Consider the following 25,305-nt stretch of genomic DNA (forward strand, 5'->3'; position numbering starts at 1 on the left):
GTTTAGTTACGTCTGTTTTTACAGGAATGGAAGAGACAATAGCTTTTATTTTAACTCATGATTTTTCATGCTCTTTATTGTCACATGTAAAAAAAGAAAGAAATAACGGACATTTAATAGCGTGACATATACACACTGCAAAGTCAAATTTTTTAATATTTTATGACAATATAATGTGAGCAGACACTGATGTAATTCTCAGACGGACGTCTCTCTGTAGAAGAAACAGCTGATATACAAGCTGAAGCAAGAGGATCATTTCAGCATGAGCTTCTGCATGAAGATGAAGGTTTTCAGACAGAAATCCAGCGGATAAACAGACTCCAGTCATGGAAGAGGCTTGAGAGACACTAGATTGAGTCTGGCCTGTATGAAAACACATCAGGGCTTCAGTCTCTAACTTTACTGTAGCTGTGATGATATAGATGAGATTCTGTGCTCTGACCAGATGATGATTCACAATAAATCTCATTCATATTCACAGGACATTCAACAAATATCTGCTCGTTCACACACAAATATATAATTCCTCCAAACACCAGAGAGATGAAATCTTCCCGTCTGCTCCTGATATGATGAGCTCATGATCTGTATCATTAATGTTGATTTGTGAAGGTCTTGTTCTTGTTCACAGAGGCGTAAAGTTCATCCTGCGGTTGATCTTCTCTTCCTCTGATGGCAGCATAAGTCACTGTATCATCATGATCCTGAAAGAACAGATTCTGTCCATCAATGTTTGAACCCCAGCGATTATTATTATTATTATTATTAGAGCATGAGCTTCATTTATCTGAGAGTCAAACTCATGTGCTGATATCTACTCACATTGAGTGATTTTACAGGCTTTGTATTGGAGGAAGTGACCTCAGAATAAGTCACATCATCTGTCTGCTCCTAAACATCAATGCAAACGTGCAGAGAGTCAAGTTTAACACACAGAACAGACATATCTCTCGCTATAATATGTAGAATAACACAAAAGCCTTTAAATCACATTATTGAACAGACAGTGAACGTAATGTTTGGTGATTTAGTGGACTCACATTGGCTCTTGCAGCGGGAGGAATGGACATGTTGATCATCTCATACGTCCCTTTATGATCATTCTCATCTTTGACCTTCAGAACAAACAGTTAAACTGCATGAATGACACTTTATTGAGCTTTAAAGACAGTAATCAGATCTAAATCACTGCATTACTGAACTCACCGCAGAGTCGCCAGTCCCTCTTTTATTATCTGAAAACAAGTGCCTCATGAAATATGAGTTATGATCAAACACACATGAAAAACACAATGTTAAGCATTAAGCTTTTTCAACAATCAGATTTTGTTGAAGCATTAAAATGAATAATAAAAATGATTGTTGACTTGATAACTCTGTGATATTGACATTTCAGGATTTCTCAGCAGGAATAAACTTCTATTTGAGAATTTCATATAATCCACATGTTTCTATGATACTTACAGTCTGAACATGATGTGTTTGTTTGCTCATCTGAACTGATTTTAATTGTTGTAAAGGAGTAAATCTGAAAACTCACAAGCTCTTTTTCTGCAGATCAGCCAGAGAAGAGCAAGAAGGAGAACAGCGACTGCAGCGACAGAAATCACTATGACTGAAGAAGAGATCGAGCACAGAGTCAGAGACGGACAGGGCAGATTGGGGACAATTATAGACAAAGACAAAACACTGTGATTATGTACCTGGTGTGTTTGTAGTCGAATGACCCTGAGAGTCTGTGCCTGGTGAAAAGGATGAATGGGAACAATTATATACAAAGACAAAAGCCCCATCGACAATGGTGTCACATGCTTCATGCCGCAATGCATGCTGGGAGCCACCCATAGTATAAAACTCATTGCTCCCAGCATGCATTGCGGCATGAAGCATGTCACACCACACAACTCTATATAGTATGATATTAGGCTTTTATTTAGATTCTTTTTTAAATATATTTTCTCCAACAGCCCAAGCATACACACAGGCCTATATAATGGTGTGTAAAACAAATGTATAGTTTATAATCAGCTCCATATTGGATTCCAAGTGATCAAGGGCTTAGAGCATTTCATTCAAACTCATTTCAAGAGTTCACCAGTAGAGGATACTCGTGCGACTATGCTTTGGGACACACTTATTTTAATCTCACACACTCTTTAGGAAGGATAGTATGGACATTGAGACGCAGGGCGAGGCTGTGTTTACATCCACTTTTTATGTATGTTGAAGAGTATGCCAGAAGTCTCCAGATGGTCTACTATTTCCGGAGGATTTTCGATCCGTACTCACTATAAGGCTAATATTACCCACAACCCATTGCGCTTTGGAGGAGGATTCGGTTCAGAACTATGAACACGAGTAAAAAGTGTTTAAAAAAAACTGACAAAACATGGCGGATATGCGCGACCGTAGGGCTGGGCGATAAAACGATAACGATAATTATCGCGATACAATTTTTCTCGATAAAACGATATCAAGAGTTCGATAAATGTTCGATAATGTTTATGCGCCAAAAGCGGAACGAAACTCATTTGAACCGCGCGCCACACAGACCATTTATCCGCTCGGCTCAAAGTCCAAATGGCAGCGCAGCGCGAGCTCACTAGAGCAGATGCATTTACTCTGATCGGTCCAGGTCATGAGATCCAGTGAGAAGCGCTTGAATTCAGCGAAGAACACAATGTCTCAGTGATTTAAACCAGTTTAAAGGATGAAACAGCGCTGACAAACAGGAGAAACACTGTGCGCAACAAACCCGCGACTGCAGATCAACGTGATTCTGCATTTCTCTCTGATATGGTAGGAAATGAAATTAAATGTGGAGGATTTTATCTTTGACAAGATGATTGACAGGTCAGTTTGAATGTCAGGATGTGCGTAACTAATCAACAGAGAGCAACCGTTAAAGACGCAATTGTATGACATGATAGTTTGTCCCAAAGCTTGTCTACTCTTCTGCTACACACTCAAAAGTATACACCTTTTCTTCCCAAAAAGAGTACATACTTTTAGGGCGTAGTATAAGTAGGCGAATTGAGCATTAGAAGTAAAAAATAAGTGAAGTCGGCCATTTTCTCTTCAGTTTCATCTGAGCTGTTGAGGTGAATGGCAGGACAAACTTTCTCCGGTCAGACAGAAACAAAATGTAGGCAGAGATAACTATTTTTCTTTAAGGTCAAATATATATATATATATATATATATATATATATATATATATTAGGCTTGCCACGATTAGTCTGTGTTACATGGTGTTCAGTCGGAACACAGGTTTCATCACTTGCCCACCGCGGCACCGAAAAAAAAAAAAAAAGGTTTAAAGTGTTACAAATATTTAATGCAATTACGCAGTCACCCGTTGACTAGTGTTGTATGATCACGCTCTTATAAATGTGAATGCTTTTAAACCATTCAAGCGCGACAAGACTAAAGAGACCACGCTGTAAGTCCTGCCTATTACACACACACACACACACACACACACAGAAAAGACGCGTGTCAGTATCGAGTTCTCTTTGCGGGCTTGAACAAACGATAACACTCACAAATTATGCCAAAATGTCCGTTTTGTCGAGTGTCCTCATAAGAGCAGTCTTAAATGATTTAAATAAAGTCTTAAATGAACGTAGAGATTTGTGAGGAAATGGGACGAGTCAGATCGCGTCTCTGTCAGCAGCGGCTGGTCTTAAAGTGTCATTAATGTTAATCAAAGAACAAAGGTAAGAGAGTAAATGACTCACTCAGACCCGGCGCCAGGAGGATTCGCTAAAGAAAAACTCTTTATGAAGCGCAGTGAAGTTCAGCGACCTATGTGCCGTTTCCTGATGGATCGAGGTTGTTTGTTAACTTCATTTTATTTGTGCAATTCACACGAGCTCTAAGCGCATGCAAATAGGGCGTTATTTGAGGAGACAGCCATTTTTAGTGGTGTCCGAAACCATAGTGGACGTTATTGAGTGCACTTATTCAATCCCACATTGCGCTGCATTAACGAGTGTACAGCTTATGTACGCTCAACGGGTGTCCGAATTCGCTCACTCGTTTTCAGTCACTCCTTCAAGTGAACGGTGTTAGTGGACTAACGTAGGGAATATGCCTAACTTAGTGAATGAGGGTTTAGGGGGCGATTTCGGATTCAACCCATGTTCTCAAGCAGTGAAAAATAGAGGACACTGACGACGCGCTGACAGACAGGACTGAGCAGGAAATATTTAATATGAAACAAAGTCTCAACTTTCAAATTTGGTCAGTCAAAGAAAATTAAACAATAAATAGGCCTACCGTTTTGTGGCTCTGTAATGTGTCGTGACAGATTGCCTCAGTTAAAGCTGCAGTCGGCAAGTCTGGCAGATTGAGTGGACTTAGCCAAAATTTTGAATGTTTACAACTCTCATGCCCCTCCCCCACTACCAACGAGCACCCGCCCATCGTCACTGTGCGTGTGTACCTGATTTTCTGTGAACGCGTCCGTCTCTTCAGCATCGATCAACACCATGGACTCGGAGGTAGGCTGCCCTGGCTAATCTATCCATAGATAGCAATAACCGAGGAATTGGAAGCTTGTTAGTAGATTTTCTCTCCGCCATCACGCTTCGTACAATCTTCAGGCGAACTTCAGGCGTGTCGTGTGCATGTGATATTAATGTGCGCGTCTGCGCGAGGGAGGGGGGATCTGTGGCGTGTGCACGAACTGTGATTGACAGTCAGATCTCACACCCCCCTGCGCTGATTGGACCCGATGAGACGGGAGCGGTGGATTTTTGCAAAACAAATAACATGCTCCAGGTGGAGTTAGAAGCTCGGGTTTTTTTCTAAAACCACCTTATTTATGTTGTTCTGTCGGATTATAGTGTCAATTTCACTGAATTTGATCAAAAAAATGTTGCCGACGGCAGCTTTAAAGCCAAGTTCAAATCCACCGACGTCAATCTACGGATTCAACCCATGTTCTCAAGCAGTGAAAAATAGAGGATAATGACAACGCACTGACAGACAGGACCGAGCAGGAAATATTTAATATGAAACAAAGTCTCAACTTTCAAATTTGGTCAGTCAAAGAAAATTAAACAATAAATAGGCCTACCGTTTTGTGGCTCTGTAATGTGTCGTGACAGATTGCCTCAGTTAAAGCCAAGTTCAAATCCACCGACATTAATCTACTAACTCTCCTGACTGCTTTGTCGGACAAAAATGGTGGATTTTGATTGGTCAGAATCGCATGTCAATCAAACTCCCTGCAAAGGGTGAATTGACGCTAATTTAAAATTTTAATTTAAAAGTGATTAGGCTTTTTATAAGCAATGTAATTTCTGCTTTCTGGGAGAATCGAGTGAAAGAACCGGAGTGTTATATGAACACACTACTCTCACTGTTTATACTAAACATGTCCTAGAATATGCATAAGTATGCTAATTGGGACACACCATAAAAGTCCATGAAATGAAACTAAAACAACAACTCAATGTGACAATCATACTGTAGAATATGACAGTCATATTTTGACGAGTTAACACTGAAGATAACTCTAGCATTATGCTCTGAAAAGCACTGATGTGAGAAAGACAGTGATGATGTACCTTTAGAAACGTGTGTGTTTATAGTTGAGGGATCCTGAGAGTGTGTGATGTGGACTGGATTCACTGCTGTCGTTGAATCAGCTTGAGCTGTGAAGATGAATGTTAGTTCAGATCATTAATACTGTACAATATGACCATCATATTTTAACTTTGATCATCACATTACATAAAAAGTTGATATTTTTGCTGTCAAGTTTCAATTCCTTTATTATTTCCAGCATCATGTTTTGGACTGTTACTTCACTGCAGTTCATTAGTTTGAAGCAATGCTTTGAGTTACTCTTCTGTGAGAGTCAAAGAAGCTTTTGTTCCCTCAGTTTGTTCTGGTTCAGTGATACTGATAGACCTTAGTGTTACTGACATTATGAGGGTCTTCTAACACTGTTTTCTCACCTGAATACTTGACAGTGTATCTGACTGAGGTCTTGACTTGATTTCTCAGAGTAAGCTGACATCTCCACTCTCTGTTGTTATCTTCATTCAGGAGTGTTGTAGTCAGAGTGATGATGATACAGCGATATAGATCTGATGATGATAATATCTGATATCTGGAGTCTGTCTTCAGATCAACACCAGTCTGATTCACCCACAACAGCTCAACTCCCTCAGAACTGACCAGATCATCACAGGAGAGTCTAGTATATGAATACAACTGACAGGAGAGAGTCACAGAGCGGCCTGGACTGATCTCAGTCTGTGATGATGATGATGATGATGATGATGATGATGATGATGATGATGGAGACACTGAAACTGAACACAAGACACAAATCACAGACTCTTCAATCATCATCTGAGTTTAAAAGGAGAATCTGCCCTTTTAAAATTGACCACATAATCATAAACTTACCATGAAGAACATGCAGAAAAACACGTGCATCAGGTCCTTGTTGTGTGTTATTCACATATTGTCTGCAGATGTATAATCCATGATCTTCTTCTTCTGTGACGTTCTTGATGTTCAGAGAGCAGTCAGACTCCAGACTCAGTCTCTCATGTCTCTCTGTGTCTTTATTCTTTATCCCTAATTTAATCAGTTCAACTACTACTAAATGTCTGAATCTGTTATTGTAGATCCATGTAGTTGATTTGCAGTCAGAAAGAGCATTATTACAGGACAGACGCACATTTTCACCAGAACTGATGAACACATTCTCCTTCAATCCACTGGTTCCTGAAACACAGTATAGCTCAGTGATCATTATGACATATGGTAATAAATGAAGTCATAAAACATACCAGCATAAAAAGCGGAAGTTTTAAATCATAGTATTTTCCCTCACTTAAAGCAAACAACACACTCTCCAGAATAAACTATTAGTCTTTATCAGAGAGCTGTTCAAATCACTGACACACTCTTAATATGAAGATAATTCTTCATCATCAGATGTTTGAGTGACACTATGTCCAGTATCAGGAATAATACATAAAACATGCCAGCATAAAAAGCAGAAGAATCAAATACACACTGTAAAACACTGTGCTGATAAAATACATTAGACAATAAATGAGATCTGTGCCACTAGATGATGATTGTGACCATTAACAAACAGCCATTGTCATCTGACCCTGTTTTCTTTCAGCTTTTTTGCAATATCAAATGTATTTAAAGACAAAGCTATCGCAGTCAAAGAAAAACTAATGTTCAAAAGTCAAGGGTCCAGAGCCCAACTAAAGCAAACACTGATCATCGTCATGGTGACATCAAATGATCTAAACCTCTGCCACCTTTTAATAAGAGCTTCTGTAGACGTCTGACAGAAATAAAGTCAGTCTGGTTAGTAACTAGATGTACCGCAGGGCGGTACAAAATATGACCGCCGCTCAGGCCTGCACTGGCTTTCCACAAAAATAAATGACGTGGAGAAATTTGGCTGTATTGCGTGTTTATGTATATAAGTTGTATATTTTAAAAGACTGTCTGGAGTATTCCTGTGGATCATGGATAATTTAGAGTTTTGTAATTATTTGCCATTACTATTTAAGTTTTATATCAAAAGTCATTAGTTTAGACACTTAACATCCATAATGTGAAAACGTCACATCCATAACAGTGGTTTTCCCTACATAATGTATTACAAAAATGAGTTTCAAAAACACACTTATTGTGTTCAAGCAAGTCTTTTTCATGCTACATCGGCAGTTTGTTTAATAATTCACAGAGTTGATTGAATTTTAACAATAAGTGTGTGTTTGTGTGTGTGTGTCTGTGCATGTGGATTTGTATGTGTGTGTATGGGTGTGTGTCTGTGCCTGTGGATGTCAGTGTGTGTGCATGCTTGCGTTTGTTTGTATTCCTGCATGTGTGTGTGTGACAGTATCATCCTAAACCAGCAACCATTCGCTCAACACCACCATCTACAGGCCGATGAGTGTACAGTCACTAAATGTGCACATAAATGAATTTATTTTATACCCCCCCCATGGATGAAATTCTACGAAACTTAGCATACCCCCAGAGGATGTCAAGTTAATCATACACATGAAATATGGTGCAGTTCTGAACATCTCAACTGAAGATAGGGGCGATTAAAGCAGAATAATATTGAATTTTCATTTTTTATGGGAAGGGGCGCAAATCACAAATGAGTGATTATGGGCTAGGTTGATGTGGGCCCTTAAGAGCAACATACCATAAAAATTTCTTCATCCTCGGTGCCACGGTTCAGGTAGTTATTTAGGAAAAACTGCATTTTTGGGGTTTGGGGGGGCCCAGCGCCGGGGGGGAGTGGCCCCCGGGGACCAAACGAAATTTTTCCGTAAAAGTCTAGTGGGGCTACGTGCCCACCCTGTGTCCCTGGTATCGGTGTCCCTGGTATCGTTGACGAAAAAAAAAAAAAAAAAAAAAAACTTTGACAATCCCTATATGACCGCTTTCGCTAGCTGCGCTAGCGGCGGTCATAATAATAAGCACAATGTGTTACTGAATTGATTATACATATGTATGTTGTGTATTGTGAGTTTTCTGTGACGCACGTGGAGCTAACTAGTGATTTGTGCACAGCGTATAACGTGGGAAGAGGTCTGCGCAACGGATAGTATTCTGATCAAATTGTCCCATGTGTTTCCAGGTTTGTTCAACTCTTCAACTTAACCAGTATAAAGTGATCTAATTTATGTAATTTGGGTCTATAATGTATATCTGGATTGTGCTTTTGACAGGTATCCTATCTTTATTTCTCATATAATACATTCTATAATTTTACTTCCAACTATTACGCTGGTTTTGCGGTTCTAAAGAGTATAATGTGACTGTGCAAGATGTTTTGAGGGAATATTTGTTTGATTCGTACAAACATTATTCTTATGTTATTACTGATATGTTTGAAGAATACACATCCAGCCATTTTATTACTTTCTTTATTTTTCCTTTAACAACAGAATGGATTGTTATTACTTTAATGTGTAGGCTAATACATAATGTTAAACATGTATACAAAGTGAGTTACGTCAGCCTGAGATCGCAAATGGACGCTGGCGAGTGTATAACGTGGAAAGAGGTCTGCGCAACGGATAGTATTCTGATCAAATTGTCCCATGTGTTTCCAGGGTCAATAAACACAGTTGTTTTGAAGCCATCCTGCTGTCTGCTGTGTGGATTATCTTATGTACAGAACTGGATCTGCTACATCAGCAGAGGAGGATTAAACAACTCCACAAACAGCATTACCCTCACTTAAAGCAAACAACACACTCTCCAGAATAAACTATTAGTCTTTATCAGAGAGCTGTTCAAATCACTGACACACTCTTAATATGAAGATAATTCTTCATCATCAGATGTTTGAGTGACACTATGTCCAGTATCAGGAATAATACAGTATGATCTGTGTGTATCAATACACAACTCTGAGATCACAACGTGAATGTGTGCAAGAATAAACTGAGCATGTTCAAATGAACTCTTTCCAGACTAATTCCACTAAATGTTGTAAGGGTGGATTTCCTGCAAGACTGACAAATGACTAAAGAAACATTGTCAGCAAGATGGTAGAAAACTGTACATTTCTTGTCTATTCCACCCACTGCCACTTATACCAACGACGGAAATAAGCGCAGTTACAATAGATTAATATGTGGGAGTTTTTTGCTGTAGAGAGTGACAATATTGTATTGCAGTAGATAGCACTATTATACTATATAGCAAGTCAATACCAAATCAAAACTAGTTAGCACATTATTTGTAATTGAAATTAATGACAACATGGTTATAGTAATACTTAAAATAGTTACAAAATAGATGAGATGATAACTTATACCATTAATTGTACTCAGCATATATGTAAAATGTTACCAGAGAGAGAGAGAGAGAGAGAGAGAGAGAGAGAGAGAGACCCAAGAAAGGGACCCAGAGAATAAAAAAAAACAGAGCAACAGTTTCAATCTTCTTTTATCCTTTCCTGACCATGTGACTAAAACCCAAATGTGAGACGTTCAAACTGACCAATCAGATAATTACAACTTCCCCCACCGTACTAAATGTGTGACAATTCATCGACCCCTGAAGTACACACATCTTGGCCTACAGTGATCACTATCAGCCCCTCTGTGCCTTTAGGAACTACAAATGGTCATTGAGGTAGAAAGAGGGGGTGGAAAACAGTAAAGCAAACGTCTTTGTTCATTTCAAATATTATTTTCAATCCTACAATGTCTTTAGAGAAAATACAGATTTCTTTACCTGTGAGAAGTGAAGAGAGAATGATCAGTCCCAGCAGACACAGATCACACTTATCAGCCATTTTGTGTTTCTGTCAGTCTTTCTCTTCATTATATATAGTTACAGCTCTTGCTTTAAACATCATCAGCTCCTCCTCTGGTTATTCACTTCCTCTGTTCTCATCAAATGAGTGATTAAATTCTGCTAGAGTTGCTGTTTAGTGACACGATGTCACAGTGAAGTGTTGCTTTAAGTGCGTGTGAAACGTGAGAAGTGCATATACTGTGAACACACTGTCTCAACACACATCTGCTCTGAACAGTTTATTGGCTACTTTTGCACACGAGAGAATTACTGTTAGATTCACTACTTTCTTTTAGCAGTTTCCCACATGACATTAAAATCCAGAAATAAAATAATTACATTATAAGTAATAAATATTAATTTGCTACTGAAAAGGCAAAAAAAATCTGACCTGTACGTGCAGCCGCACGACACAAACAGCACTTCCCATCCTCATACTAAATTTCTGGAGCCTTATAGGCCTGACTCCTCCCTCCCCCCGGGACGTACCACTTGAAAAGGTAATGTGTTTCACATAAATCACATATAAATAATAATAACAATAATAAATACAACAACTCATATCTGCAGATACACATCACAGCATAAATACACACATAAATAATAAAACAAATAACTCATAAAACATTTCTTTTGTACAGCTATGATAGATGGACCCTCCGGTGACGTCACACACACGGACGCGCTACCAAGATGGCGCGAACACCATGTATAAATAGACCTGATTTTTAACTGAACAGGTTTGGCAAATGACTCGTCAAATGTGGTAAGTATATTTGTATCACTCTTAACACTGTACTTAATAAACCATATAAACCAAATAATAGTGGTGGGTGATTTATTTCTGTACATAAGACAACAATCCTATTATGTTATCATATGCGCTGATGTTACAGCCACTGATTCCCCATATAACTCACGTAAACCAGGTAATACCAACATACAGGACATAATACACCACAACACACCTTTAAACACACAATACCATCAAATGCTACACAAGTCCGTGTATACATGATTGTCAGTGCCGGCAAACAGACTGTGTTAACATGACGCCGGTGTATGTGCGAAATGTGCGTGTGTGTGTGTGTGTGTTCAGTCTGTGCATAGTCACAGGCTTACCCTGTGACAGTTTCCACTATCTATGACTAACTTGAGAAAACTAACTTTAAACTAAGTTTAAAACTAACTTTTTCCTTGTAAAAATATAATGATAATATCATTATATAATATAATAAGATAATATCTTTTATTTTTTCCTTTTGTAATGAAACGGGTCTTGACAGATTTCTTGAGTCACAATTATGCCCTTATGAGACCCTCCATCACTCCTCCTGTCATTACGAGTCCCTCCATCACTCCTCCTGCCCTTATGAGTCCTCCATCACTCCACCTGTCCTTATGATACCCTACATCACTCCACCTGTCCTCATGAGACACTCCATCACTCCACCTGTCCTCATGAGACACTCCATCACTCCACCTGTCCTTATGAGATCCTCCATCACTCCACCTGTCCTTATGAGACCCTCCATCACTCCTCCTGTCCTTATGATACCCTACATCACTCCACCTGTCCTTATGATACCCTACATCACTCCACCCCCTCCATCACTCCTCTCGTCCTTATGATACCCTACATCACTCCACCTGCCCTTATGAGACCCTCCATCACTCCTCCTGCCCTTATGAGTCCTCCATCACTCCTCCTGTCATTATGAGACCCTCCATCACTCCTCCTGTCATTACGAGTCCCTCCATCACTCCACCGGCCCTTATGAGACCCTCTATCACTCCACCTGTCCTTATGAGACCCTCCATCACTCCTTCTGCCCTTATGAGACCCTCCATCACTCCTCCTGTCATTACGAGTCCCTCTATCACTCCTCCTGCCTTTATGAGTCATCCATCACTCCTCCTGCCCTTATGAGTCCTCCATCACTCCACCTGTCCTTATGAGACCCTCCATCACTCCTCCTGCCCTTATGAGTCCTCCATCACTCCTCCTGTCATTACGAGTCCCTCCATCACTCCTCCTGCCCTTATGAGTCCTCCATCACTCAAACTGTCCTTATGAGACCCTCCATCACTCCTCCTGTCATTACGAGTCCCTCCATCACTCCTCCTGCCCTTATGAGACACTTCATCACTCCTCCTGCCCTTATGAGTCCTCCATCACTCCACCTGTCCTTATGAGACCCTCCATCACTCCTCCTGCCCTTATGAGTCCTCCATCACTCCACCTGTCCTTATGAGACCCTCCATCACTCCTCCTGCCCTTATGAGATCCTCCATCACTCCTCCTGTCATTATGAGATCCTCCATCACTCCACCTGCCCTTATGAGACCCTCCATCACTCCACCTGTCCTCATGAGACCCTCCATCACTCCACCTGTCCTCATGAGACACTCCATCACTCCTCCTGCCCTTATGAGTCATCCATCACTCCTCCTGCCCTTATGAGTCCTCCATCACTCCTCCTGTCATTACGAGTCCCTCCATCACTCCTCCTGCCCTTATGAGTCCTCCATCACTCAAACTGTCCTTATGAGACCCTCCATCACTCCTCCTGCCCTTATGAGATCCTCCATCACTCCTCCTGTCATTACGAGTCCCTCCATCACTCCTCCTGCCCTTATGAGACCCTCCATCACTCCTCCTGCCCTTATGAGTCCTCCATCTTTCCACCTGTCCTTATGAGACCCTCCATCACTCCTCCTGCCCTTATGAGACCCTCCATCACTCCACCTGTCCTCATGAGACACTCCATCACTCCTCCTGCCCTTATGAGTCATCCATCACTCCTCCTGCCCTTATGAGTCCTCCATCACTCCACCTGTCCTTATGAGACCCTCCATCACTCCTCCTGCCCTTATGAGATCCTCCATCACTCCTCCTGTCATCACGAGTCCCTCCATCACTCCTTTTGCCTTTATGAGACCCTCCATCACTCCACCTGTCATCATGAGACACTCCATCACTCCTCCTGCCCTTATGAGTCATCCATCACTCCTCCTGCCCTTATGTGACCCTCCATCACTCCTCCTGTCCTTATGATACCCTACATCACTCCACCTGCCCTTATGAGACCCTCCATCACTCCACCTGCCCTTATGAGTCCTCCATCACTCCTCCTGCCCTTATGAGTCCTCCATCACTCCTCCTGTCATTACGAGTCCCTCCATCACTCCACCGGCCCTTACGAGACCCTCCATCACTCCACCTGTCCTTATGAGACCCTCCATCACTCCTTCTGCCCTAATGAGACCCTCCATCACTCCTCCTGTCATTACGAGTCCCTCCATCACTCCTCCTGCCCTTATGAGTCCTCCATCACTCCTCCTGCCCTTATGAGTCCTCCATCACTCCTCCTGTCATTACGAGTCCCTCCATCACTCCTCCTGCCCTTATGGGCCCTCCTGCCCTGCCCATTCGGTTGCTTCCTGTTTCCTGTCCAAGATGGCGCCTGTGTTTGGCATTGCCGCTGTGGCTGGAGGATCGTTTCGTCTTGTTTTATTTATTTTATGTGCTTTGCTGTTATTAAGTTTGTCCTCCTATGATGTGTCTGCCGTGTGGGTGTATGATCGCCAAACGTTGATCATGATTCGCTCATCTGTGACCAAGTGTGGCGGCTTTTGTACTTGGAGTGGCTTGGGCGAATCAACCCTATATCGCTGTCCACCTGCATTGGCTGCCTGCATGCGGGAAGGAGAGGGACCTAAGAGATGTACTAAGAAGCGGAGGAGAAGAAGAGGAAAAAGGGCTGGGAGACAGGTGCTCCTCAGGAAACTTTGGAGGTTGGAGCAATGCTATGCTGTTTCCAGATTGGTTCCGAATGTCTTCAGTGGTCCGTTTCCTTTGCCCCTGAGAGTTTCTTCGACCGGTCGCGGTGTATGCGACGAACATTTGAGGCCGCTGTTGCGTACTTCTGTTTCTGCTCCTGGTGGGAGATCTGCACTGCTTAAGATGGCTTTGCTGAACGTTCGATCAATCAGAAACAAGGCATTTCTACTCAATGAACTATTCACTTACAAAAATTTGGACTTTATGTTTTTGACGGAGACATGGCAACGGAGTATAGAGTTTTCCCATCTGATTGAGCTCTGTCCTGCGGAATGTTCATTCATCAGCACACCAAGGCTCGTGGGCCGCGGGGGTGGACTTGCTGCTGTTTATAAAAATCAGTTTATTTGCCAGTTGATGAACTCCAATACGTACTCGTCCTTTGAATTACAGATGTCTAAGGTTGGTCGATTAAATTCTTTTTATTGTATTCTTGTTTATCGGCCTCCTGGGATTTTGGGTCCTTTTCTGAGCGATTTTACTGACTTTTTATCCTCTATTATTAAGTTGAATAGAGTTATTATTGTCGGTGATTTTAATATTCATGTGGATAATGCTGCATGTAATACTGTTTTAAATTTTTTAAATTTAATGGATTCTTTTAATTTTGTTCAACATGTCTCTGGTCCTACACATGATAAAGGACACTTGCTTGATTTAGTGTTTTCTCATGGTTTAAATATTGACGATGTGTGTACATAAGATGTCTTTGTTAGTGACCATAAATGTGTTTTATTTAATCTTGCGTGTAACGAAAATTCACCGCCGGTTAAGCGGGTGTCTTGTTCTCGCATGATTACCCAAGTTGATGTTGAGAATTTCTCGACTGCTTTTGACTCCAACTCGGTTATTTTTTCAAATGACATTGACAGTTCTGTACAGTCGTTTAATGATCACTGCACTGTTCTATTGGATAAAGTGGCTCCATTTAGGAAACGGAATATTTCCGTGGTTAAGACTTCTCCATGGATAACTGATGCCATTCGCAGTCTCAGACGTGTGTGTCGGAAGACTGAACGCTTGTGGAAATCTACGCGGCTCCAGGTTCATCGTCTGTATTTTAAAGAGTTACTGTCTGATTTACATGAGATGATTAAGGTGGCCAGAGCGCTGTATTTTAAAAATTTGATTTCAACTTGTAAAAGGAAGCCCAAGATTTTGTTTGACACTATTAAGAGCCTTGTGTCGCCTGTTACATCATCTGTACCTGCTTTTTCAAATGATGATTGTAATGATTTTTTATCTCATTTTGTGGGTAAGGTTATGGCTGTCAGGGCTAGTATTTTACCATTAGTTATTTCCCCTGTAATTATTACAGAGCGGCCCGCAATTTTAAGCTCTTTTCAGTCAATTTCTTTTAATGATCTTATTAAGATAGTTTGTACGATTAAACCTTCTCAGAGTCCGGTGGATGTTTTGCCTGCTTCTGTGGTCAGAGAAACTATTACATCCATTGGTCCATGTTTAGTCTCAATTATTAACCTTTCTCTAAAGCTGGGCCAGGTCCCGAGGTGTTTTAAACACGCTGTTGTTCAACCTCTCTTGAAAAAGAGTAATCTTGATGTTACTTCGCTAAACAACTATAGGCCGATCTCTAAATTGCCCTTCATTTCTAAAATCCTGGAGAAGGTTGTAGCAATACAGTTGAATGATATTCTGGAGACTCATAATATTTATGACAAATTTCAATCAGGTTTTCGTAAAAATCATTCTACTGAAACTGCCTTACTTAGGGTATCAAATGATATTTTGATGGCCACAGATGCGGGTGAATGTTCCGTGTTGGTTATGTTAGATCTCAGCGCAGCGTTCGACACTGTGGATCACTGCACTCTGATTAATAGATTACGCTGTTTAGTAGGTATTTCGGGTTCGGCTCTGGACTGGTTTTCATCTTATTTGTCCGACAGACTTTTTCGGTATCTGTTGGATCCTTTATGTCTGATTCTGCATTTTTGTCTTGTGGGGTGCCACAAGGTTCTGTGCTGGGCCCTTTGTTGTTTAATTTGTATATGCTTCCTCTTGGACAGATCATTAATAGTTTTAAAACAATATCTTATCATTTATATGCAGATGACATTCAGTTACTTTTTTCGTTCAAACCTGATAGTCTAGATAAACTGTCAGTTCTACAGGACTGTTTAGTCTCCATTAACAAATGGATGGCAAACAATTTTTTGCAACTTAATAAGGATAAAACTGAATTGATGATCTTTGCTCCTGACAATATTATACCTAAGATTAAGCAGGTTTTGGGGGTTTCAGCCACCTCAGATTGTAGTGAAATGAGAAATCTGGGTGTCTGCCTGGATAGAGCCATATGTTTTAACAGTCATATAGCCTAAAGTCTGTAGTTCGCTCATGTTTTTACCATCTTAGGAACATTAGATCGGTAGTCTCAAGAAAAGAGATGGAGATGCTTGTTCATGCCTTCATCTCGTCAAGATTTGACTACTGTAATGTTCTGTACACTTGTTTGAATAAGTCTTCTATGCAGTGACTACAAGTTGTACAAAATGCTGCAGCAAGGCTTTTGACTGGTACCAGTAAGTGGTCTCATATAAGAGGTCTCAAGGACCTTCATTGGCTTCCAGTTGAATTCAGAGTGCAGTTTAAAATTTTAGTTATCACTTATAGAGCCCTGCACGGCCAGGCACCTCTCTATATTCAAGATCTTTTACACAAACATTCACCGGGTCGGCTCTTACGGTCTTCTGGTATGGACCTTCTAATTGTCCCTAGAACTCGTCTAAAGACTAAAGGGGACTGTGCCTTTTGTACTGTGGCACCTAGGCTTTGGAACTCACTTCCATTAGCACTGAGAACTATGGATTCTGTCAGTTCTTTTAAAAAACATCTGAAGACGCATCTTTTTGGGCTGGCTTTTATTTGACAGCATTGGTTACTTGTGTTTTGTGTGTTGTTTTGCTAGATCTATTGTTTGCATGTCTGATCTTTTCTTTTAATTAACAGTTTGTAAAGCACTTTGTGACTTTTTGTCTGTGAAAGGTGCTATATAAATAAATTTTACTTACTTACTTACTTACTTATGAGTCCTCCATCATTCCACCTGTGATTACGAGTCCCTCCATCACTCCTCCTGCCCTTATGAGTCCTCCATCACTCCTCCTGCCCTTATGAGTCCTCCATCACTCCTCCTGCCCTTATGAGACCCTCCATCACTCCACCCACCCTTATGAGACCCTCCATCACTCCTCCTGCCCTTATGAGACCCTCCATCACTCCTCCTGCCCTCATGAGACCCTCCATCACTCCTCCTGCCCTTATGAGACCCTCCATCACTCCTCCTGCCCTTATGAGACCCTCCATCACTCCACCTGCCCTCATGAGACCCTCCATCACTCCACCCTCCCTTACGAGACCCTCCATCACTCCACCCTCCCTTACGAGACCCTCCATCACTCCACCCGCCCTTACGAGACCCTCCTCCATCACTCCTCCTGCCCTTATGAGACCCTCCATCACTCCTCCTGCCCTTATGAGACCCTACATCACTCCACCTGCCCTTATGATACCCTACATCACTCCACCTGCCCTTATGAGACCCTCCATCACTCCTCCTGCCCTTATGAGACCCTCCATCACTCCTCCTGTCCTTATGATACCCTACATCACTCCACCTGCCCTTATGAGACCCTCCATCACTCCACCTGCCCTTATGAGTCCTCCATCACTCCTCCTGCCCTTATGAGTCCTCCATCACTCCTACTGTCATTACGAGTCCCTCCATCACTCCATCGGCCCTTACGAGACCCTCCATCACTCCACCTGCCCTCATGAGACCCTCCATCACTCCACCCTCCCTTACGAGACCCTCCATCACTCCACCCGCCCTTACGAGACCCTCCTCCATTACTCCTCCTGCCCTTATGAGACCCTCCATCACTCCTCCTGCCCTCATGAGACCCTCCATCACTCCTCCTGCCCTCATGAGACCCTCCATCACACCTCCTGCCCTCATGAGACCCTCCATCACTCCTCCTGTCCTTATGATACCCTACATCACTCCACCTGCCCTTATGAGACCCTCCATCACTCCTCCTGCCCTTATGAGACCCTACATCACTCCACCTGCCCTTATGAGACCCTCCATCACTCCACCTGCCCTTATGAGTCCTCCATCACTCCTCCTGCCCTTATGAGTCCTCCATCACTCCTCCTGTCATTACGAGTCCCTCCATCACTCCACCGGCCCTTACGAGACCCTCCATCACTCCACCTGTCCTTATGAGACCCTCCATCACTCCTCCTGCCCTTATGAGTCCTCCATCACTCCTCCTGTCATTACGAGTCCCTCCATCACTCCACCGGCCCTTACGAGACCCTCCATCACTCCACCTGTCCTTATGAGACCCTCCATCACTCCTTCTGCCCTAATGAGACCCTCCATCACTCCTCCTGTCATTACGAGTCCCTCCATCACTCCTCCTGCCCTTATGAGTCCTCCATCACTCCTCCTGCCCTTATGAGTCCTCCATCACTCCTCCTGTCATTACGAGTCCCTCCATCACTCCTCCTGCCCTTATGAGTCCTCCATCATTCCACCTGTCATTACGAGTCCCTCCATCACTCCTCCTGCCCTTATGAGTCCTCCATCACTCCTCCTGCCCTTACGAGACCCTCCATCACTCCACCCACCCTTATTAGACCCTCCATCACTCCACCTGCCCTTATGAGACCCTCCATCACTCCACCTGCCCTTATGAGACCCTCCATCACTCCTCCTGCCCTTATGAGTCCTCATCACTCCACCCGCCCTTACGAGTCCCTCCATCACTCCTCCTGCCCTTATGAGACCCTCCATCACTCCTCCTGCCCTTATGAGACCCTCCATCACTCCACCTGCCCTCATGAGCCCCTCCATCACTCCTCCTGCCCTTATGAGACCCTCCATCACTCCATCTGCCCTCATGAGACCCTCCATCACTCCACCCTCCCTTACGAGACCCTCCATCACTCCACCCGCCCTTACGAGACCCTCCATCACTCCACCCGCCCTTACGAGACCCTCCTCCATCACTCCTCCTGCCCTTATGAGACCCTCCATCACTCGTCCTTCCCTTATGAGACCCTCCTGCCCTCATGAGACCCTCCATCACTCCTCCTGCCCTTATGAGACCCTCCATCACTCCACCTGCCCTCATGAGACCCTCCATCACTCCACCCTCCCTTACGAGACCCTCCATCACTCCACCCGCCCTTACGAGACCCTCCTCCATCACTCCTCCTGCCCTTATGAGACCCTCCATCACTCCTCCTGCCCTTATGAGACCCTCCTGCCCTCATGAGACCCTGCATCACTCCTCCTGCCCTTATGAGTCCTCCATCACTCCTCCTGTCCTCATGAGACCCTAGATCACTCCTCCTGCCCTTACGAGACCCTCCATCACTCCTCCTGCCCTTATGAGTCCTCCATCACTCCTCCTGCCCTTATGCTCGTAAGTTAAAAAGTTTACATAACATAACAAAGTTTACATTTTAGGACATTATTCAAAAAATGTTGCAAGTGATTTACTACAGTAAATACATATATATATATATATATATATATATATATATATATATATATATATATATTTTTTTTTTTTTTTTTTTTTTTTTTTTGCAAATATACAGTTTAACTGTTGAGCTAAGTGAACCTGAAGGTATTTATGGTGAGATTTAGCTTCAGCCTGATGTGTGTGAAAATGGTTGATTTCTCAAGGCTTCGAATGCACACAGCGACACCTGCTGGTCAATGCTAATATTGTGCATGAAGAATGCCTATTTTCCACATTCCCGACTGGAGGACTCGGTATGACAGACAAAGATTTTGCTGTGAACAGTGTATCTAGCAGGTCAAGACGATACTGGTTTCAGTCTTCTAGTGTACGACTGTTGAAGATATATGCATTTCAGGAGTAGCATTTCAGTAACAAACCAATTTTCTCAGAACTGCAGAGACTTTCATCAGGAATGAACAGACAAGATCCAAGAATCACCAAATCAGCTCCATCACACAGAACAGAGAGAGATTATACAGTCTGAGTCTGTCCATTACTGTATTTAATATTATATTTAAAGCAGTTTACATATGAAGCACAAGAAAATTTAATCTAAACTTGGTGTCACTATTTCTTCATTGTGATCAGAGTTTTTCTCTGTTTTCTGAGAAGAAGAAAATAAAACAATAAACAATCCTCTCTAAGTTTTTGCTATTGTAAATATTGCTGCAGATTCGCTCAAAACTCATATTATTGTAATATTGTCGGCATCTCTATTTCCTCTGGGTGCCTCGAGTCCTTCCTCCCTGCAAAATAAAAGCATTGACTGACCTCTCGTATGTGTTTTTATCAGAGCCGGACAGTAACGGAGTACATTTACTTGAGTACAGTACTTAAGTACAATTTTGAGGGATCTGTACTTTACTCGAGTATCATTTTTGGGGAGTACTCATGACTTTACTCAAGTACATTTGAGAGGCAAATATTGTACTCTTTACTCCACTACATTTCTATCCATAACTGTGAGTACCCGTTACTTCTTCTAAAAAAAAAAAGAAAAAAAAAAGGAAAAAAGAAACATCTCGGACACCTTCAATTCGTTGTTTCCCTCTCAAATGTGATTGGATTGTGCAGGCGCCACTGATTGGGACAGCCTATCAGCAATCACCTTCAGCTTTCTGCCAAAGTCAACTCCACGGTCAGATTTAGATAAGAGACAAAACCATGGATGAAGACGCAGCAGGTCCATCACGGGAGTATTTTTTTTCCCAGGATGGTAGGGGAAGACTCATGAATATTCATTAGGGAAGTCATCCCTGATTGGTCTTAACCCCAGTGACGGGTAGGTTTAGGGGCGGGGTTAGGGAGGTCATAAGACCCCCAGTGACGGGTAGGTTTAGGGGTGGGGTTAGGGGTAGGTCATCAGACCAATCAGGGATGACTTCCCTAATGAATATTCATGAGTCTTCCCCTACCATCCTGGGAAAAAAATATCGCATCCCGAACCCGTGGCCCCACCTCGCCAGACTATTTCAATTTTCTGAACAAGTTAATGATAGTTTTCGCTTCAAGTGTTTGCTGTGTTTACCAATGTAAGCACTGTGGCAGTAGTAATGCAATATTTAGAAAATGTACTCTTGTACTCTTGATACTCAAGTACTTTTAAAAACAAGTACTTTAGTACTTTTACTTAAGTAGACATCTGACTGTAGTACTTTTACTTGTACTTGAGTAAAATTTAGCAAGGGGTATCTGTACTTTTACTCAAGTAATGAAGCTGTGTACTCTGTCCGCCTCTGGTTTTTATCATGATTGCAGATTGTTCCAGATCAGATGAGTGTGAATCATCAGATTGTGTGCGGCTCAAAACTCACCAGCTCTTCTTGCACAGATGATCTGAAGAAGAATCACAGTAGGAGCAGCAAACACTGCGATCTCAACAATAATCACAATCACTGCAGGAAACATGAGAGGAAGAAGAGAAACTGTACATGACTGAAGTCAAGGGTATTCAACTATCAACAGTTATTGATGAAGCTTTTACAGACTGACTGATAGTTTAATGTTATAAAGCTGTCAGTATAAATGAACGTGTCGTACCTCTGTATAATGATCCAGCATTCACACTGACTTCAGTTTCTCCTGGATCTGTGGATCACGTCTGTTAGTTCAGTTCAACACATAATGCCACATATACACAACATCATCATCACATAATACTCGAGCTTCACACAGGATTTTCATTTTAGCGGGGCTCAGCTCCCAATGAGTGTATGATTTAAAAACGGTAACACTTTAGTTTAGGATCTAATTCTCACTATTAACTAGTTGCTTATTAACATGCATATTACTAGGATATCAGCTGTTTATTAGTATAAAGGCAGAGTTTTATAATCACTGAGGTCCCAAATGTGAGGCAGTTCGGGGGGTTCAGTTTAGATTTCTCTGATCTACATATGTGCATTTTAAGATGTTTTGAAGGCCAAAAAACAATGGCTTAACAATGGCTTTAAAATCATTTCAGTGTGAAGTAGATTATTTTTCTCTCCTCATCTCCATCACTCTCTTTTTCTCTTTGTTTTTCTCTTGCCCTGTCTCTTCCCCTCTGTAATAAATGTTGGAACTGGAGAACAAATGATTATGAATTCTTCTGATAAATCTCCAGAAATGGTATATATTAAACACTATCTGCATGCTTTGAATGTAACGGATGGAGATGACCCAGAAATAAGAAATGTTAATGTAACAGACAAGGTTGAGATTTTTATGGACGATCTTATAGTTGTACACATCCGGAGGAACAACGCAAGGAGAGCTCTCAAGACGGAGAAGAAGGAGAGAAAGGCGCTGGAGAAGATCTTCCACTAATGCTAACTAACTCCCTAAGAACGGACTGATTCATCGTGCACAGCAGTTAATAAAAATTATCAGACGAGTCAGACGATTAAATAAGAAAATAATCCACATTGAGAACAGTTTTATGATTGAAAATGAAATAGATGGCTCAAATGAGGATGTGTTGAATTTGCAGGACAAGCTCAAATTACTTTGAGCTTGACCTGCAAACTTAAGGGTTGTTGTTAGAGGTGTTATTTGTGTGTGTGTGTGTGTGTGTGTGTGTGTGTGTGTGTGTGTGTGTGTGTGTGTGTGTGGTCGCAACATGTTTAGGTTGTTAGGGCTACATGTATTTTTAAAGGGGAACTGTGAAGATTTGTGTAACGATGCAGCTTGACACAAAGGAGGAAGCAGGATCCACATGCAGCAGCTTTATTAGATTAACTCAAAACTTGACAGACTTCGAACAGGGAACAGGACAAACAGCATTACAAAGTCAAGAACCCACCACGTGACGTGAACGGTCTCTGTATCGGCAGACGTGACGTGAACAGTCTCTGGATCAGCAGACGTGACAAGAACAGTCTTTGGTTGGAGACTCCCCAAAGCTGCTGCTAGATCCATTTGGGGGCGGGTTCAACAAAGGAGGAAGCAGGATCCACGTGCAGCAGCTTTATTAGATTAACTCAAAACTTGACAGACTTCAACTAGGGAACAGGGAACATGACTCAGGAATAGGGGTGGGGGATTCTTAGATGCATCGCGATGTGTATGTGGACGATTCTGAATCGATTCACAAATGTCAAAAATCGATTTTCTTTAAAAAAATATATAAAAAAATGTGTATATATATATATATATATATATATATATATATATATATATATATGTATATATATGTATATATGTGTATATATATATATATATATATATATTTTTTTTTTTTTTCTAAAAAAGGCGGAACTCTAAAGCGGACATGCATGATCACGTAACAGAGATGCATGATGGCTGAGCGCCAAATTCGAATGGCATCGTTAAAAGCTAACGTATGGAAAATTGGTCATTTCATTGTGACCTATTTAGTATTTTTTGTATGAGAGCTGCTTTCTGTATTGTTTAGTTTTCACATCAAGCTGCTGTAAACCGATCTGTTATACGTACATTACACTGCCCTCCACAGTCACAGTGTGTATCAGTGCAATGCCAGTCACAAAAAGTTACATTTTGACTGTGCTCTCTGCAGATGTTCATTCACTTTTTTTGTATAAGCTGTTTTTGATTGTGGTATACAGCAAACATTTCAAGTCATAACTCTTTATTATATAGTTGTGTATAAGAGCGTCTTTGTATGTTACTAATTATTCAAAATATGCGTACTCCACAAGCATTATGTTTGTATGAGAGCTGCTGGTACAGGATTATTTTATTTTTTAATGAAAACTGTTTGTGATTTTGCTACAGCAAAATGTTTTTTTTATTTATTTTTTTGTCTGAAGGATTATATTGCTCATTGGAAATAACAGGAGGATGTTGGTTAGAAATCCATTATTAAATGCTAGAGATTCAGAATATGCTGAAGTTTGTATTCATTTTCTACAAGTATGCTGCTAGTGTTTATTGTTTATATACGAGCGTATGGGACGCTCAAAGGGTTCGTTAAGCACTAGTAGAAATGGTGGTGGGAGTTTCCGGTTAGAGAAACTGGAGCAAGAGAGAGATTGTCCCAGCAGTAGGGTTTTATTTGGATTATTTCAGCATGTATGAAGTATTACAGGCATTTGCCCATAGGTATATGTGGTCTACAATGAACAGAGAAAACAAAATACAATATAAGTTTGCTAGTATAAACAGTATTACCGATAGCATAAAGAATAGTCACTATACAAAACAGAAGTAATAGTAAATCAGGTTATCATTACTCTGGTAAAGTGTATTCAGTTATTTAGAATCTAAATATATAGCATAAATGATTTGCTTACACATCTGAATTATACTGCAGAACATAAACCACTGAACAGTATCAAACTAGTTTCAATATGACTTTACATGAATTTAGATAGCATGCAATTCACACAGAAATATAATTATTCAAATTACTAGTTGAACTAGTACATTGCACAGATGACAGTAACTGAATATACAGAATATTAAAGTTCGAACAGCATAGAATGTAAAACAGATAACTTACTTCTTAATCAATCACTCACGGGAACAACAAACATGCAAAAGTCCGCTTTGTGTAAGAAAGCAAGTCAGTCTCTCCACCTATGTATATGGACTGCCCTCTGTAACTAGTTCAGACATGCCCAGACTTGTCCATGCCGTGCAAGCACCAACAAAGTAACTTACATAAAGATACCTCCAGGGGGCATTGTTGGGCTTTCGTACAGTTTACATGTTTACATGTTTATTTTCCTGCTGGTTCTTTGCAATGTTGTGACAAATGCTGGCAAATGTAACCTTACAGTTGACTTGCCAAATCACTTCCATTTGTTTTATTAATAAAATTAATATAGGAAGTATTGGAAGTAAATGATTTATGGGTTATTGTTATGTTGCTTGCTAATGTCTTATATGAACAATTCTATATTCACACACAGAGCAACACTCGCACGCATTTTTACCGTTTACTCACTTCTTCATGAACTGGTTTATTTACATCCAAGAACTCCACCACTTACAGAACACTGATGCGCCCTAGTGGTCACTCTTCATATAGCACAACATTTAGCTGCATATATAACAGTTATCATGGGGGAGACAAATCAAGATGGCGAAGAAGGCTCCGAAGAAAAATTCG

General features: G+C 41.4%; 1 protein-coding gene across 1 annotated transcript; it reads right to left on the bottom strand.

Annotated features, from left to right (window-relative positions):
* LOC311082116 (uncharacterized protein) lies at positions 1-24,877 on the bottom strand (the record flags this gene model as incomplete). The annotated part of the gene is made up of 12 exons (XM_084112859.1): positions 1-707; positions 826-894; positions 1,044-1,118; positions 1,210-1,238; positions 1,544-1,618; positions 1,707-1,745; positions 5,579-5,665; positions 5,972-6,331; positions 6,429-6,752; positions 21,545-21,625; positions 21,771-21,818; positions 24,865-24,877. The coding sequence occupies 12 exons, from the start codon at positions 24,875-24,877 to the stop codon at positions 597-599; spliced, it is 1,311 nt and encodes a 436-aa protein (XP_083968985.1). The 3' UTR covers positions 1-596.
* Positions 24,878-25,305: the final 428 nt, after the last annotated feature.

This window comes from Abramis brama, assembly GCF_963993115.1.
Source record: "Abramis brama genome assembly, chromosome: 1".
In the NCBI taxonomy this organism is placed as follows: domain Eukaryota; kingdom Metazoa; phylum Chordata; class Actinopteri; order Cypriniformes; family Leuciscidae; genus Abramis; species Abramis brama.